Source organism: Perca flavescens, chromosome 12 (assembly GCF_004354835.1).
Source record: "Perca flavescens isolate YP-PL-M2 chromosome 12, PFLA_1.0, whole genome shotgun sequence".
Classification (NCBI taxonomy): Eukaryota; Metazoa; Chordata; class Actinopteri; order Perciformes; family Percidae; genus Perca; species Perca flavescens.
In genome coordinates, this window is record NC_041342.1 from 3,788,985 (window position 1) to 3,807,881 (window position 18,897).

Genomic DNA, 18,897 nt, shown 5'->3' on the forward strand with positions numbered 1-18,897 from the left:
ATAGGGCAAAGTGAATGTCTTAAAACAATCATTTTTAAAGATTCAACTTGCATACAGTGTAGCTTGGCACACAGACACAAACGCACACCGCTCTCTTCCTCCCTCACACATACACACACACACGCACCCATGCACACAAACATGCACACACACGTACACGTAGAGCACAGAGGGACCTCTGTAGCATCGATTCTCACCAGTGAGGGGGTACTGCACTTGCACTCTGAGGGCTATATCATTTGTCAAACCCACACTATTTTGGCAATGTCGACATTGCATTTTAATGTGCTAAAGAAAACCCATTTTGATGATGTAAGTAGGAGGTTGAGGTAGAGGGAGAGAGGGGCATGTACGTAATCAGCCTGATTTAATGTAATGGAATATGATGGGTAGTGCAGATTTCTTTTTTTTTTTTTACAAAGCCTCAAAGATTTGTAGGCCATTGTGCAACCCCTGACTGCTTGACTGGGTAGAGCTGTTGCCATGTTATAGGTCCTTAAATAATTTGATCTCTAAAATGGCTGCCAGCCAATTGAATTGGGAACATTGTCAGAGACAACCAATCATAGATGACTGTGTGTCACACACAGCCAGCCTCCTGAGGCTTTACCTCCCCACCAAGAAATTAAAAACTTACATGGCACAGCTACCTTTAACATTTTCAAAAATATATATATAAGCATAATCTTGAAAGTTCTTCTTAAGCAAGTGCATATGGCTATTATAATCTGCAGTAAAATTAAGAAAATGCTCTAAAAGCTCAGGTGTTGATTGTACGGGCGGGTCGTTGGCATCAAGTATTTACACTGTGTCATGGTGCTCGCAGTGTGCATGGCCACCAAGCCCATTTCAAATAACCAACTGTCCACAGTGCAACCACACCTTTATCTCGCTTTAATAGGCTTTGGCTGGTTTTGGAAATTATACTGTTAATAATGTATGTTCTAATTTACTACCTCCCCAACCCACCCTCATAGTGTATTTTAGACAACAGCGTTTCACACTTTCTCTGTCCTCTACAACATGCCAGCCAACAGGTTTTTCCTATAAAATGATTCAACTGCTTCAAAAGGCTTTCACTAGTGACTGCACAGCTTCTTACTGTAATATACAAACTGAAGCACACAAAGTTTCCTGTTTATGTTCTAGGACCAACTGTTGTACATTCTAGAACATACTGTACTGGACCAGGCATGGAGGGCGCTGGAATCTAAAGCACTATAACTCCTCAACTTACAATACAACAGTGAAAATTTAAAGTATATATAGACAGAATTGAATAGTCCATTCAGTTTAGTGCTTTCAAGCACAGAAAAAAAAAAGAGTTGGGCATAAGAAAATTATGCTACAACAGTACAAGTATTGATAGATTATGCTTTCAAATGTAAAATAACCAACAAAAATAACATAAAAACAAACATTAGATTGCATCTACATCTACTATACATCATGTAAGCCTCTTTTTAATCCTCCTCTCATTTAGAAAATATCTATCAATCAAATATCTATTCTACTAATTATATTACAAGAATCCAGTCACAGGAAATAGAAAAATATCAAATATCACCAGTGATGATAAGAAAACATGACAACCTGAACGAGCAGAAATATTGCTATGGTAACCACCATTGTCCTTTGACATCAGCGAGTATCATCCCCCTGTGCTCTTATTGGCTGCCCTGACGCCCCTGATGTTGCAGGGAAGAATCAGCCTAACCCAGAGGAAAGAGGGAGAGGGTAATTGGGGGCTGTGTGGCAGGGAGGTGTAAGTGTGTTGTTAATGTCAGATGGCCGTGTCCCAGAATACGGTTTTCTGTGTAGGGTAAGGGGGAGGACGGATCTTTTTGGCCCCGCTGCTTTTCCCCCAGCCTGGCAGTACAGATGCACTTTCTTGCTTGCACTGACTCCGCTCCTGGTGCCTGTCCTCGTTCCTGTCCGGAGGAGGAGGAGGCCTCTCCAGAAATCTCTGCAGGTGTGGATGTTGTCTGGAGCGAATCTCCATGCAGAGGGTGCGTTTCCTCTCGATCTGTTCTAGCATGGTGGTGTCGCCACAGATCCATGGCATCTGGGGCATCTGAGGGGCAGAGTCATTGCATTAAGGGATGTGAATACAGATTGACTTTGAAGTTAGTTGCACACTTTAAAAAAAGACCACAGACCAATCAAAAGCAACACCCCCCAAAAAAAAAAAAAAAACATGGCTTTTAAGTATTTTTCTTATTATCGCATTAAATAATTATTTATGATGAATAATTGAGCAATTATCAAAATTTTTAAAAACAGCATTCCATTACTCAGAGTAAGAAACTGAAATAGGTATTCAGGGCAAATTAAAGAAGCAAATCTTCATACCTGGCTTTGATGTGTCTCCGCTGCTTTCCTTTGTGGCGTTCCCATCGGAGACGGGTTGGCCGGAATAGAATGTGAGCGGCCATACTTCGGTGCTGCTTTCAGGTCTACAAAGGGAGGGGAAATGACACGTTTGGTCGTATGTAATAAGAGTGCTTTTTGCCACATATGCAAAGGTTATATGATCAACTCTAGATTGTCTACGAATTCAAGGTTTAAAGCGTTACCATTTCCTGTTCCTATGGTCATTGGTGGGCTACCAGATGATCTCGCGTGGTGAGTAGGTGTCGTCGTGGATGAATGCTGCCCTGACACCGTGCTGCCATTCCTCTCCTGTGCTTTTGATTGGTCCGTAGTGTAATTTTCTCTTTTATCTCGTCTGGGCGTGCCATCTGATCTGTATCCTCGTTCTTTACTATCACACCTATACTCCATTGCAGAAGGGCTCTTGGTGCTTTTGACAGCGTAATGATGCTGCTCTGAGCCATTCAGACTTCTGTCTTTGCTATCCCGTCTCACTTCGAGTCCAGTTCTGCTCAGATCTTTGCTGTCCTGTCTGGGCAGAGGTGGAGGAGGAAGATCTCCCCCGTTGTGGCAGCTCCGATCTCTCCCCTCATGCTTGGATTCGGAGCTGTAGCCGACCGTGTCCTTGCTGTTGCTTCTTCTGGACGTTTCTTGTCGCGGAAGGATCTCAGGTGGCTGGTCTATTCTACCTTCATGTCTATGTTCCATGTCATTCCTTGCTCTCTCTTTAAAATCCTGTGGGGGTAACACCTCAGGACGGTGGTCTTTGCTATCGTGTCTATATTCGGCTCCGGTTCTGGCTTTGTCTTTGAACTCTTGTCGGGGGAGAAGCTCAGGTGGCCTGTCTCTGCTTTCATGCTTTGAGTCCGCACCGTTCCTGGCTCTCTCTTTACTATCCTGTCGCGGTAAGAGCTCAGGTGGCTGATCCAGCAGTCTCTCTCTGCTTTCATGTCTAGAGTCCACACCGTTTCTTGCCCTTTCCTTGCCGTCTTGTCTTGGTAACAGCTCAGGTGGCTGATCTAGCAGTCTGTCTTTGCTGTCTTGTCTCAACAAAGGCTCCATTCCATGTCCCCCACCCCGGTCTTTGCTGTCTCTCCTTAGCATCAGGTCACCATTGCTAAGCCCTCGGTCCTTGGAGTCTCGTCTTATCAATGGGATGGGTTCCACACTGCTGCAGCCCTGGTCCCTGCTATCCCTGCGAACAGCTGGTGCATCTGCACCGCTATAAGTACGGTCTTTACTGTTGCGTCTGTGGGGAAGTGGCTCTACATTGCTGCTCCCTCTTTCTTTATCTCTGTCTCTTTCTTTGTCTTTGTCTTTGTCTTTGTCTTTGTCTTTGTCTCTGTCTCTGTCTTTTTCTTTGTCTTTGTCTTTGTCTCTGTCTTTGTCTCTGTTTTTCTCTCTGTCTCTGTTTTTGTCTCTGTCTTTGTCTCTGTCTCTCCGGTGAGAAGACTCTTTGCTGTGGCGATCCTTGGAGTCTCGCTTGGACTCCTTGCTGTGACTGTGGCGCTCTTTGCCCTCACGCTTGGACTCGCTGTGAGACTTGCTTTTGGACTCAGCTGTAAAAGAACAGTAAAAATAATTTAGAAGACAAACACTTAAATGATTGTAACATCAAATCTTATTCTGCTGTGAATAATGCATTGACAATATTCAAAATGAATGGTTTAATTATAAATTGTCAATAGCATATAAACACACAGAAAGAATGAGTGGTGTTTTTCTGCTTCAAGTTTCTGCACTACCATCATATATCCTCTAGGTGTCACTCACTACTCACTGAGGCAGCTGCAAGTAAACGACTGGAGTTAGATGAGTCAATATGTGGGCTAACAGGCATTAGAATTGTGTATATTGTGGTATATAATAATACACACTATCATTATCTGTTGTTTTAGTTCAGTCAATCAATTCAAATCACTTTCTTTTAATTAGGTAATATTGTATGTTTTCACTGTTCTTTTCTTTCACCCTAAAATCTCTCTAATACACATGACAGTACCTTCAAATAACCATAGTTACCAATATAAAACATATTGTAAAACATTAACCACTGCCTTCGGATGTCTCAGTGTTTAACTTTCTTTAACTAACTATTCTGTGTGCTTAGAAACTAATAATAATAATAATAATAATAATAATAATAATAATAATAATAATAATAATAATGAACTGTATGTATGTCACTGATTAAAGGCTCAATAAAGACATTTTAGATCATCACTGTATAGATAAAAAATATATATGTGCATGATTGATTTCCATGTAGGCTGTAGAGGCTGTGCCACTATATGGTTTCTATATGGGCTTTGGCATACAGTACCATGCACAAACGTCCCTTATCATGCCTATCCCTTGTTATGTTATGTGTCATACATGGCTTTTTAGTGTGTGTGTGCGTGCGTGCATGTTTGTGTGTATGAGAGGGAGTGTGGCGAGTAACCAGTTGGTAACTGGGTCAGACTAGTTGTTGCTGCCTCTAACGCCTCAGAAAGGGAGAGAGAAAAAAAATCAACCTCTGTTCATTTTGTCAGGTTTGTGTGCTCATTACACTGTGTGCTAGTAGCCAGTCACAGAGCAACACACACAGCCAGTGAGTCTTTATGTGGAGCTTGTACACGATGTTAGCCTTTTTTTTTTTATAAGACCTGTCAGCAGCACAGTCAACCCTTGATGTATAGAACGCATATACAAACTGTTTACACACTATATGGGGCTAGAGAACAAAATACTGTCAAAGGGCTTATTGGTAAGACATCACTGGCACTTCCTGGCACATGAATGCAATTAATGTAAGCCAGTAACTCAACAGATATATCCAATACATTGCATAGAAATCTCAGGAATAAACAGCAAATGTGCACAAATTGGCACATCTATACACCAACCGAAAGATGTGTTCATCATCAAGTCAAAATAGCAAGAAATCATAAATCGTCTCAGCTTCCACTGTCACCATCTGCACAGCTGCAACAACTACCTGATTGGCTCCATCATGGGCTGAGTATGTGCTGATTGGACAGAAAACATGATCTGAAACCCTCTGATCAGGTGCAGATTTGAGTTCAGAGCCATAGCTATCCCCATCAGGAGCTCATAGCTCGGTTGTACACTGGCATGCCCTGAGCTGTGATTGGCTGCATTACCCATGGGGAGGGAATCTGCAAATAAGAAACAGGGATTTTTCCTCCTTCCTCTGTTGCTATGTTGTAGTTGCTAAGAGCATTGAGTAAGGATGGATGTGTGGACGTTTTGTAGTTCTTTTATGATTGATGTACAAAATGTGCTTGAATAAATTTCTGTTTTTGAAAAAGAGTTTTAGTTAAATTTTTTAAATTCTTTCACATTGTACAGCTCGGCTCTAAAGAGTTCTATGTCATCTATTGGGTAAAATGTCATGTCAAACTTCAATCAAAATCATTAGATGCTCTATATTAATTTATTAGTGACCCTTTTCAAATAACGCATGACAGCTTCTACATGAAATTCATGCATTTTTTGAAACACCCTTTTACTAATTTAGATTGGTTTAACGTCTTTAACGTTTACATTAGATTTCAAAATATTCAAGTTTAACATGCCTTTTTTAGCAAAAAAAAATAATGGTTGCATTTTGCATGAAAAAGAGAATGTTCATTTGTGACTGACTGATAATGCTGTTGGCACCAGACTCGCCATATGACGCTATATGATAATGTAAGCACACATTATTTTTTATTTAACTTTAAGCATATTGTGCACTTAGATCATAATGAGCACATCATGTTTGCTTTCACAATTGCATTCATTTTGGCAGAGTCTTGAGTGCGGCATGGCTATCTGTATTTAAGCATGATGTTTACATATTTAAAAGTAATGCTGCCTGATGGCCTAATGCCATGAGTTGGTTTGAGGGACCTGCTGTACGCTTGAGGCTCAAATCCCCTCAGATTAAATCATACCATCTGTATCACACTTGGCTCGCTGGGCCTAGATTAAACAAATGGATGGTTGCAGCGAGCGTCACAAACATCATGCATGGTAATGTAAAAGAGGTGCATTCTCTGCACAGCCTTCTAATTTAGCAGGATTGAACTTGGGTGAACCGCAAACCTCCATCACTGATTAGGGAACTAAAGACTACTGATTTGTATTTGCTCCAGAGTTTACTGCAGCGAAAGCATTTTGCCAATGACACCGTCCATGTTGTCCATAAACACTCTGGGATGTTACTCCTGCTCTCCTGTTTGTTATTCTGAGACTTTGCAGCTCCTTTCTAGTGTTGGTAGGTTTGCTTTCTCATTCTATCTCTTAACTAAGCCAGTCTCTCTTGCTAAGTGAGGATACGTACACACAGGGTTAGATTTGTAAAAAGAGATGCAGTTATAAACTGTCTACACTCTTCAGGAATCAAAGAGACATGAATAAATATGAGCACATTTGTTCGTGCCCTTGCTTCACTACATTCCAAAATGAGGAGACAAATGTGTAAAATGACTCACTCTCTCCAGGCTCTTTAGACTTCCTGCCACTGGCATTTTTCTTCAGCATGTTCCTACCAGTTGTGAACAGGTTAGTTAGTTCGTCCAGTGGGCTGGTGGGTGTCCGTGAACGCCCTGTTGACACATTCTGCATAGAGCCATGCAGTCGGCCCACACCGTCTTGAGGTGGCGAGCCTTTGCCGTGAGGGGTGGCAGAGGCGCTCCGCGGCAGACCCCCAGGGAATGGCATTGGAGCTTCAAAGGGAGGTGTACGCATGAGGCTGAGAGGTGTGAGACAGCGGCCCATGCTGACTGGCGATGGGCAAGCAGAGTGGCTCCGCTGATAGGAGGATGAGGAGGATTTGTAGAGGGTACAGGGTAGAGGAGGCGCAGAGGAGCGGCCAGAGACGGTGAGGGTTGGGGTGGCAGTGAGCTCCCTGCGGATGTGTGCAGAGGAGGGTGGCTCGGTGGAGGATGTTGGAGATTTGCTATAGGATTGGTTCTCCAGCATGGGCAATTTGGTTACATCTAGAGGGGTTAGGGGAGACTCGTCTGAGTTAGGCGAGCACTGGGCTGGCGCCGGTGGGAACACCAGCAGCGGAGGCCGATGGGTGAGTAAATTGGGAAAGGGTGCAGGAATGTCACAGAGGGGAATGTTTCGAGGTGTGGAGCAGCGACTGAGAGGTTCAGGGTCATAGGGTGCCGGGGTGGGACACGCCGAGCGACATCCCACAGGGTCAGTGCGGTACTCCATATCATCCAGAGCTGGGTACTTCATCTCCTCGTACACAGACTCTCCTGGCTCCTCATCCTCACTCTTCAGGGGTTCTCGTGCTCCGACATCAATCCCGCCCATCTCTATGTAGACAGGTTCATCTTCACAGTCGTCTGTAGGGCTCTCGTCACTCTGTGCGGGCGAGGGGTTGCGTTCGCAGGGCGAGGTGACGTAGTGGAGGGGTCTGGAGGGGCAAACCCCGCTGCCTCCGTGGCTCTTGATGTAGGACTCATCGAAGGAAACACTCAGTTGTGTGTTGGGGTTCCTCTTAGGTTTGGGTGGCGGCACCCTCCTGCAGTCCTCACTGCATCCTTGAGCTGCTAAAGATGAGAGAGAACGAAAGTCTTAACACAGATATAATATATATATATATTTTTTTTTTTTTTGTGGCATGAGACCTGGCAGAATACTGTGGTCCCATTACTCTTCTGTTGCTGCTTTCTGCACAGCTATCATACACAATGCAATATTGAATTTGACAAAAATCTTTTTTTTTTGCGAGAATCATTTATCATTAATCATTAAGTGAATCATTATCATTAATATAAAGCCTACAGTACTGCAGTTTTGTGGGTCAGATGTCGGTCAGCGTGTATAGCTGAGAGCAATATCTTCAGAGTCAGATATATGGGAACAGTTGAGGCATAGAGTATGCATGTTTCTGGGTCAAATATACAGCAGTTGAGCAGTATGTGAATATAGTATCTGGGTCACACACACTGTGGAACTTTCTTTTTGATAGTGGTGACGTAGCATTGCAGTGTGAATCTCTTTAGATGTGGTGCAGTGAGGCTATGGTACAGTGTTCACGTTGACCAGCTACTACTGCACAGTGTGGTCCTAATGCTAGTTTACTCACAGTAGACATGGCTCTTTACTACTCACAGTGTATTTCTAGGTCAGACACTGAAATGTTTGGATAGGAGTGTTCCTTTCTCTGATAGGCAGGGGGAGGGAAGTGCAAAATAACAAGGACCATGAAACCCTAAAACTGCAGATTTTTCTCTTTTTACACCTTTAATAATTCAGATGCCAGATGGCCCAGACACACCCATATTTCCTGTAACTGTATGACTCACTACCATCCCTACATACACGCACTGCACATGCCTACACATTCAGAGCATTCATGGCTTTGCAGAATATGTTGCATGTGAAGGTATTTATAGATAGATAGATCAGAGCATTTTATTTAAATTGAAAACGCAACTAGAGAGAAAGCAATGAATGAAGTCAAGAAAATCCAGTAGGCAAAACACAAATTAAATGGGTTGATGTTGATGATGCTAATTTGAACTAAGGATGAAACACGCCTTTTGGTTCCATTTTCTCCTCATTACCATTATTTAGGTGTTAATAGATGATTTGGTTCTACCCAGATGTGTTCCTGGTGTGTTTAATTGGAGTGACAAGATACTCACATTCTTCTTCACCCTCTCTCCCTTACTTTGTGAGTGTGTGCATACAGTGGTGTAACTATTCCTCTTTTGATTTACCAAATGCCTTCTTACACTAACAGATTTGCACAGTTGATCTTGAGATCTGTTTCAGCAGTGATGATGAATCTGTCCCTCCAAACATCTCTTACTCCCTGTCCCTTACATTCTCCTCTCCCTATTGCTCCCTCTTCTCCCCCTCCCCCTGCAGCGGCTGTGTTTACCCGCAAACCCCCTCCCCCTCCCTCTCCTCCTGGGGAAAACAAATCTAGGTCAATCGCTCCTCCTGAATGAATTCTACTCTTACAAGCTCCTCCCCTTCCCGCTACAGCGCCAGCTACAGAGCACGCAACCATCCCCTCAGCCAGGGACACCCCCACACTCTCACTCTGATTGGCTCCGAAGCTTCAGACTTCAGCATCTCTAGAGCCCCATTGGCTCGAGCTGCTCAGTGATTCTGTGATTGGCTGGGCTGCAGGGGGTCTTGTTTCTGTGGGATGGTTGCCGTGGTGCCCAGGAAGATCTGTGTGCACATATAGAGAGATCCCCACCAATCTGAGCCAGGCTGGGCGACTCCCCAAACATCACGTCAGCAACGAAGAATCCAAAATGAAATCGAGTCAAAGCCTCCTGCAACCTCTAAACCGGTTTGCTCTCACAGACACCAGCTACAAAGACTATCATTATACTTTAAATGTCAGTTTCATTTGTCTATGCTTGTTATGTTTTTCTTTGTGCTCAGCGCACAAATGAAACCGTTAAGCTGTGTGCATTTGCTACAGCAGTGATTGTATCGGTGGCTTGTTGAGCAAAACATTACTTTTGCTCAATTAATTTTAATGAACGAAAGCCTTTCTTACACGGAGTTGATGTACTATAATTATGCCCTCTTTTTCATACATGACCAAACAGGCATATTGTGTTTGTTTATTTTGCTTCAGAAAACTGAGTGAAATTGCTGCAGGGTGCTTCTACTGGATCTTGATCAAGTCATCTTTAAATGTTGGCCTTGTCAGTTTTAACTGGAAGGAAAATTGTTTGACCGAATTTGGTAATTAGCCTTGTAGAAATATATATATATATATATAAATAATATATAAATATATATAAAGTTAGTCAGTTTTAAATCAGGTTATGGAACTTTATTTGCAATGAGAACAGCTTTGACAACTGACTGTGTGACCAATAACCTTCTATCGCCAGCACCTTATTCTAGGGTGAAGTTACTGGAGCTTCTACTTAATACAAAGAAAGTGTTACTATATTACAGTAATGATATCAGAACTATATACAGGGCCTTATTGTCCAAAGCCCAGAGGTTTGAAACAACACAAAAAATGTACCAGTTATTCATATGCATCACATTATGATAGATCACTCCCGGCTCAACATGTTAGTATACAATTCTGAACCTTATACTATCTGATTTATCTGTGGGGCAAGGGGTAATATGTAAACAACCTGTATATGTGTTTACTTGACAGTAACAGAAAGTAAAAGGGCACAGTGAAAAGTTACAACTTATGCATAATCTTCCAACATAGATTTCGGCATCCACAATTGCTCTAGCCTGTGTACTTCATTATTCTGCAAAATGTATACATTGGTCCTCTGTCATTCAAAAATACTTAGAAAAGATCTTCTCTCACACAATACCCAAACTGCGCCCAGACTAGTCAGTGTAGTGCAGCACAAATCTTGGCAGACTTTTTTAAGCATTCCTTCATATGCAGTTTATTAAACAGCAGGTTTTCACTTTTTCTTTTTTATTGTTGTCTAGTGGACCCCAAATGTGTAACTATGGTTTATCTCCATTGTCCTCATAGCTCTTTTTTGCATCAATTTGCCACAATGGTACTTAGAGTATGCAGCGAATAGCTAGATGTAATGTCATTGTAGGAGAAACAGTGTTGAAGAGGGCACTGCAGAGAGCAGCTAAATATAGTGCAGCAGTTTGGTGTGAAACGCCACCACCACTTACCATCACATCTCTCCCCGTGGCAGGTGGACGTGGGACTGTGGTCCACCGCCTCCGACGACATGCTCAGCTTGGTGGCCGGGTCCCTCCTGGGCTTGGGTGGGGGCTGCTTCCTAGAGGTCGGGCTTCCTACTTCCTCCTCGCCTCCACCCCCACTATTCCCACCGCCGACAGAGTGGAGGGACTGGGAGCGTACAGAGAAGCCTTGCCCACAGGCGAGAGCATGCGGGTGGGGCATGGGCATGCGTTCCTGGGGGTCCAGCATGGTAATGGAGCCCATACGTAAGTGCTTGCCTTCAGTTGCAATGTCCTCACCTGTCCTAAATCAGAAAGCAAGGAAGAGAAAGAGAGAGAGAGGGTAGAGAGGACAGATAAAAAACAGAAATATATTTGTAAATATGAATAATAATAAAAAAGCATTCAAGTAAGTATGATACTAAGTATCATATTAGTTTACATTAGTGCGGCTGGAAGAAAGAGACAAAAATCTTGACCAAAGTTCCCATGTCATCAACCTGGAAGCTGTTCTTGTCAGGAGACAGCAAAAATAATGCATATCATACCCTGACAGTCATCATGGCATGTCTCAATTTGTGTGAGCATATGCGTATATTGTGTGTGTATGTGTGTGTGTGTGTGTGTGTGTGTGTGTGTGTATGTGCATTTAATTCTGTGCAAGTGAACTCAATGGCATGTAAGTGCCACTGAAAACAGGGTCTCTTTCAGGGCAAAGCATTGATTTGAGTTTAACCCAGGATATGACCGATGCTGCTCACACAACCAGACACCATAATGAAACCATGGAAGTCTCCCCGCCTGTAAACAATCAATCCCTATTAACGGTTGATTGGCCTGAATGGAGCGTTAATGATGTCTGAGTGTTGTGTTGTAATGGGGGAAAGGATGGCTGTGTGTGTGTGTGTGTGTGTGTGTGTGTGTGTGCTTGCTTGCGCGTGTGTGTGTTGCATAGTAAATGAGCTCGAGATCAGACTTTGTTCAGGTAAAATGGTTTGTACAAAATACATGATAAGTATGCAATCTACACACACTTGATCTCTGCTGTTTATTCTCATATCAGAGAGTCACAATTAAGCCTAACGTCAAATATTTAAATGTTTAAACAAATAGCATGAAACAAGATACATTTGCATGTGTGCCTTTACAAATCTTTGTATCTTGTGTGAGTGTGTGCACGCAAATGGGAGTGTATATATGTGTGTGTTTGTAACCCCTCATTGTGTGACTTTGCTGACTCTGACTCCGTCCTAGCCAGCTGCTGAACAGAAGGTGCTTGGTGGGGTGGCTTCATTGGTCAGGGATTTAACTGTGCCTAGCAACAGGGTACCCATAGAAACCAGACACAAAACCAGCTACCGCTGCACATAAATAATAAAGCGCACGTGCACATCATGTGTACTGTATATCATAACCACATCACATTTTGTTTGAAGATGACAGTGGAGATACAAGACAAAGGGGCCTGCTGCAACCTGTAGAGCCCCATTGCAAGTGTTATTTGAGAGAAATCAAATCACATGTTTAGTGGTTAGAAATGCAGATTCTTGATAAGCATCCAGTTTTTATACTTAATTGCAGCAGGAGTTAACTTAAATTTGCTTACATATGATGTTGTTCATACCTATAGCATTTCTAAACAATTTAAATATGTCATAATGAAACAATAATAATAGTAAAGTTGAAAAACTACAAATAAAGAAATAAAGAAAATAACAATAATATAGGAAGGAACAGATTGAGAAAAAAGAAAATAAAGTAGGCTAGTATGGTGGTGTGCATACATGCATGCATGCATACATACATACATACATACATACATACATACATACATACATACATAGGCACACATCTGTTCATACCTATACAAAAGAAGAAAAAGAGAAAAAGAAAGTTGCATCCATGTTTGGGCTAAATTAGAAACAATTAGAAAACATTCCATGGCATTCAGCCACAGGTAGCAACTATCTCTCCCTCTCATGTTTTGAGTGTGTATCTGCTGTGACAGTGTGCATGCACACCCATGGGTTGTATGCATGCGTGTGTATGTGTGGGTGGGTGGGTGAGTGAGTGTGACTGAAGTTGTGGTGACTGGATTATTTATAGGATATTTGCCCAGTGATTGGCTAGAGGACAGACAACAGGTGCTCTTGGACCAGTTGGAGTTGCAGCTCTAGTTCTCTCAGTGACACCATGCAACAGGAAAAACAATATCATAGAAACATACAAAACAAAAGGAGATCCTGAGGGGAAAAAAGACTGAAAGAAACGATGTCTATCTGTGAATGTGTGCAATGTGTAAAGAGTAAAGAAGGAGAAAGTAGTCGTTTGGAATTTGTATACATATGTAAATATAAGTAAATGAGTGTGTGGCTTTTGTGTGTGTGTGTGTGTGTGTGTGGGGGGGGGGGAGTGTATGTGTGGTTATGAATATACTTGCACATTTAAGTAAATTTGTGGGCATCTGTGTGTGTGTGTGTGTGTGTGTGTGTGAGAGAGAGACTGTGTGAATAACTTCTTCTGATGAAATACAATAAAACCAACCCAGTGAGATAGCAGCCGGCAGGAAGGCCCGCCTCACTTAAACCTAACGTGCTGATCTGATTGGCCCATGGCTCTTCCAGCTGTCACCAGGCAGAACACATCTCCTGCAACTGAGCTCACACTTAATCTCTCTCTAACAGGTCCCCCCCCCCCCCACACACACACACATACACACACACACACTCTTAAACACATTTGCTCTAACAACCTCTTTCACCCTCACACAATCACATTGCCATTTGTTTTTTCCCACCTTTCTCACACACTAATATATGCTATTTTCCTGTTGTTCATGTCTATGCATGCACATGTACACAAGCACGTGCTTGCACACACGCACATGAAAGCATGCACACAAGGATCCTCACACACTCTCTGTCACTCTCAGTCAGTTAATGTAAAAATGGGTCGTCTCATTGACCTACTTATAGACCTCATGAAAAATCCAGTTATTTTTTAGACACTTTCTCCAGTGACTGTGTATTAATATTTTAGCTTTGGCAACAGCTGAGAGAGAGTGGAAGGATAGCAGGACAGTAGATGCCACTTTCCTCAGGCATCGCCCTGTCCCATTCAGCAAGTTACTTTACAGGCCTCTGTCAGACTCCTATTGACCTTGGAAGCAGGGACATTTTGCTGGCAAGTGATAAAAGAAAGTCCAAGATAGATTTTGGAGTTTTAACTCTAACATTGCTGTCTTTCTGATGCCTGATGTAAAAAGTTGAACTCTCAGTTTGCTTTGATTATGCAAGTGATATACAGTACGTAAACTGTAAAATGCACTGTCTACGGATAATCACAGTGGCAGCATAGAAATAGTTTTGAATCGCAGGAACCTTTGACCGAAAAGTGACAGGGTTTAAAGTGTTCCTGAATAAATCAGTTAAGAAGAGTACATCTGGTCACATATAAATACACAGCCCTCAAACCTACATCAATGTAATCATCTGATGCACAGTCAAGTCCCAACAGCTGCTCAAATACTTTGTACAGTTTGAGCCAGACTGACCAAACAGAGATGATTTATAAAAACCATGAAAATATTGGAAAGAATTTCCCATTAAAATTTCCACTGCAAACTGATCCTCATTGGATTAATTGTTTGATCACAAAGTGGAAAACATGTGTTTCTCTACTAGATTATGGGTGCTTTTCAGGTAAAATGTGCATCCACTTGATTTATGTGCTCTTTAAAAAAATCACACAGCAAATGGTAATGCTTCTTATGAGTACGGTATGCAGTACTTCACTATGAAACAGATTGCATTATTGTAATTTAAAATTAATAATCTTAATATTTTTGTTTCTTGACTTTAAAACAATATACTGTACCTTTTATGATGAGTTATCAATCCTGAAACTTAAGGAAAAGAGTTGGAGCACAGAAACAACCACCCAAGTATAATTTTGACTTATGTTCATAGAGCTCAAATCATTGTTTTAACCACTGGAAAATGTAAAAAGAAAATCCAAACATTAGTCAACAGAGTGGTTCTTGGTGTCATTTTATACTGCTCTCAGTTTTCTTTTTTTTTGGGGGGGGGACAAACACTAACAAACACACTAAACCACAATGTCCCGTTATTATCCCAATGACTCGGTGACTCAGTGCTCCTAGTCTAACCCACAACACAAGCACGCCATATCCACGTGCTAGTCACGTTGTGAGTGTGTGCCTCTTATTCGCTCAAGTTTCAGGATGCCACACAGCGGTGTTGCTGCGCACAGTGGCACAACAGGAACTGCTTGCTCATCACAACATGTGAAACAGGGTGCAGCGGCACATTACAACAACATCTTGACAATGATACATTTTCTTTCAACAAATATATATATATTTAGGTATACTTAAATCACAACAGTATAACCACAAGTCTCGTAACATGTTGTATTCTTATCCTAACACACTTTTTTGTCACAGCCCACCCTGGTCCTTCTTAATTCTGAATGCTCTCCATGGAGCAGCAGCAACCTCCATCCAAGGACAAGTCCCAAATATGTCTAAAAGTGAAACATTAATTATCCTCTATAGATCACGGGGTGCACCAGTCCACACTGGCAACCCCCAAAATATAGCAACCTGCTATTGCCACAGGGACCCTCTGGCCACTTGTCCTAATTTCCTACAACCTCTTTCTGAAGTGAACCCAGTGACATCCTTGCATTTACAGAGAAAAATGAGCTGCAGAGTATTTAACGTATGTATTTTATAAGATATCTCTGTGCAAAACCTTTGTCAATGAGTCTGTTTTTCCTTTTGTGAAGCTGTTTTATGTGTTTGTTGTCTTCCTACCTCCTTATGGCTTCCTCCTGTTTTCTCTTCTTGTCGTTTTTCTCCTGCAGGAATGTCCTATTTCTCTCATTCCTGGCGTGGTCTAAGTTCTGAGCTACCAGGCCGTTGTAGGCTCTCAGCCCATTCTCCTCAACGTACTGGAAAAAACGGAGAGTTTCTTCCTCTTTGGAGCTCATCATTCTTCAAGTGTTTCCACAGCATTCTGATGAAGACATATAGAACATGTTAGTGATAATTGGTTGCCTTTACAAGATAGACACACAAAATACTACTAATAATATGAACTACAAGGGCGTCATATAGTACGAGTATGGTCTGAATGCGAAACAAGCATGCTGTTATGTCAGTAATCATTTTCATCTCAACCCTCCTTTTACAAGGTCAGCCTTGATGAGATAAAAACCGACGAAGCAAGATTGCATCAGCATTGTAATAAAGTCACACAATAGAGTTGATGTGATGCTGTTGTTGTGTTTAATGCTCCTGACTGTTGCTGTGGAGTTCATGGCCTATGAAATGTTCGTAGACTTGCGTCATGTGTCCGCAAGAGAAAAAGGTTTCCCTGGAGGTTTGCATCATCTTTCTCTATTGTTCATGCCCACACACACACACACACACACACACACACACACACACACACACAAGCTCACATGTACATGTAAATATGCAAACAGCCAAGGGACTCACTATCTAACTACAATTATAGTTTCAGTTTTCTTATTGGCTGTGGATCAGTAGCGGCTGTTTATTTTCTCAGTTGTGTTTGCACATTTTCTGGCTGAAATTATTGGCTGTAACCAAGTGAGTGTTTGAATGTAACTGAAAAAGGGCTTTCATCTTCTGCAGTTGCAATATGTGCTGGGCTCAGATGTGAAAATATAGTACTCCTGGGACCAACCACACAGATTAAATGGACCACGCTTACTAGACTGTGATGCATGCATATGCGGATATCATCATCAATCTTATGTTTCAGATTCAAAATTACTCTCCTCTTGAGTTGTTCCTTGCCGCCTTTTGAGTCTGCAAAAAGACCATTACTGACAGCAACTGTCATGAAAGAGAGTGTGGATGTTTCTGGGAGGAAAAGCCTACACAATGAAACATCCACATTGGTGCAATCACACTTTGATTCACTCCTTCCAAATGTGAATCATTTTAGAAACAGCATTGTTTGCAACCACTTAAGATGCAAACACAGCATGGAGCTGCTAATGATGGGATTCAGCGTGCATGCGTGTACATTATGCATTTGCTTGAAAACCCGTGCAACTGCATGCAGTATAGTACATGCGATGTGCAACAGCCAAATGTGAATTTGGAGAGGCCAGTAGTGGAAGGGAAGAAGACGCATGCTTTTATGTAGGTCAGTGTTTTCCGATCAGCCTAAGACTCATGCTTGTTTACGTGTGAAAGAAGCACTGAGTGTGAGTGTGCGTGGGGAGGGGGAGGGGGCTTTTGATAGCTGGATGTATGTTTGTGTGTAGGGAGGAAAGGGCAAAACCGCGGGGTGGGGATGGGGGGGTGCTTGCCAGATGGAGATCGCAGGGCTAACTGAGAGACTGGCCATTGTCTGGTCATCCTCAGCATCCCTCTAACTTGTGTCCGTCTATCAATACGTCCAGCATGGTGCCTAAGTCCGATGGTTTATCTTCTACTCCCTACAGCATTCTCAACACTCCTTAGCATAGGTTTATAAGGGCAGGAGTAGAGGACTGATAAGAGCCAACAGAACAGATGGAATCACCATCTTGTAGCAGAGTTCAAACTAGGGCACAGAATCCTGGTGTCAAGCGGTGTAGAGATTTTCCCCGGTTGTATCACCGGTGCACAGGCACACCCAGAGATCTGAAGCTCTACAAATGAACTAAATCTTGGTTTCTGAAGAGAATCGAGGAGCACCAGGTCGATGTGTTAAGGCTGCAGCCATAGGAAGGCATAGTTCAAAGCTGAATTAAGCCTGCCTGCCTAATCCCTATGAGCCTGCAGCCGCACTCTGCACTAGAATCACACTGTTTTTTACCAGCCAAGCCTTTCACATTGGATTGTCCTCCTATAACTCATCAGTGTAAAATGCTATTCTTATTTGCTAATCTCTATAAAAACCTGTCAATCGAGCAAACCATTTTTTTCTCAGTAAAGCTTGATTTTCCTCCCCACTTTTCTCTCACTCTTTCCCCTTCACTTTATGCCTTTTATGCGTCTCACCCGTCTCTCTCTTCCTTTGCCCCAGTTGACATGGGCTGCAACAGTTGGAACACAGAGGTGCACTCTACTTAAGTGAAAGTGGCACACCATTTCTGTTTCCAGGCAACCATGTCATAGGAGAAGGGCAGCATGGATATTCTAGAGACACAATGTCAAAAAGATTGCAAAGCCAATAGTCAGGTGACAACATGCGTGGGCACTCGTGTGCACACACACACACACACACACACACACACACACACACAGCACAGTGGACCAAGTAAAGGATAACCTGTAAACCCAGGCAGACACAGGTGCAACACTGTGGCTTTTATGTGGCTGTGAATAGGGAAACAAGCCCTTTTGCAAGCATTATGATGTGTATAGCATTAACAATTGCTGGCCTATATCTTTGTGGGTTTATGGGTTGCTGTGTTAAAAGAAAGTGTTATGATGCATACTTACAATGAGGCTGTGTCCCAGCTAGTTTGTGTTCCAACGTGTCTTCTGTCTTCCCCTGATGAGTCCAGTGCACGCTAGTGAACTCTGACCTATGCTGGAGCAACAATGCACTATTCCACTTAATTCCACATAGACTTCCATCCATTGTATGGTCCAACTCATTGACTAGCTAGAAGGATTCCCTGTGACCCAGGATAAGGTTGGTGCTAGAGGGGAGCTGGGCCATTGGGTACCCAGCCCAATGCTCCCTCCCCTGGGCAGAAAAGGGAGATACCCCCCCCCCCCCCCCCCCCCTCTAGTCCAGATGGTGCCAAACTCCTAGCCAGGTGCCAGCTTCACTGCTCCACACATCTGCACATGCTAGAGACAGAAGG

General features: G+C 42.7%; 1 protein-coding gene across 1 annotated transcript; it reads right to left on the bottom strand.

The window, feature by feature from the left end:
* Positions 1-1,783: 1,783 nt before the first annotated feature.
* Positions 1,784-18,701, bottom strand: nyap2b (neuronal tyrosine-phosphorylated phosphoinositide-3-kinase adaptor 2b). The gene is made up of 8 exons (XM_028593066.1): positions 18,527-18,701; positions 15,875-16,076; positions 11,026-11,342; positions 6,855-7,928; positions 3,776-3,932; positions 2,577-3,622; positions 2,353-2,456; positions 1,784-2,074 (listed from the first exon to the last, which is right to left on the bottom strand). Exons 2-8 carry the CDS (start codon positions 16,051-16,053, stop codon positions 1,784-1,786), a joined length of 3,168 nt encoding a protein of 1,055 aa, XP_028448867.1. The 5' UTR covers positions 16,054-16,076; positions 18,527-18,701.
* Positions 18,702-18,897: the final 196 nt, after the last annotated feature.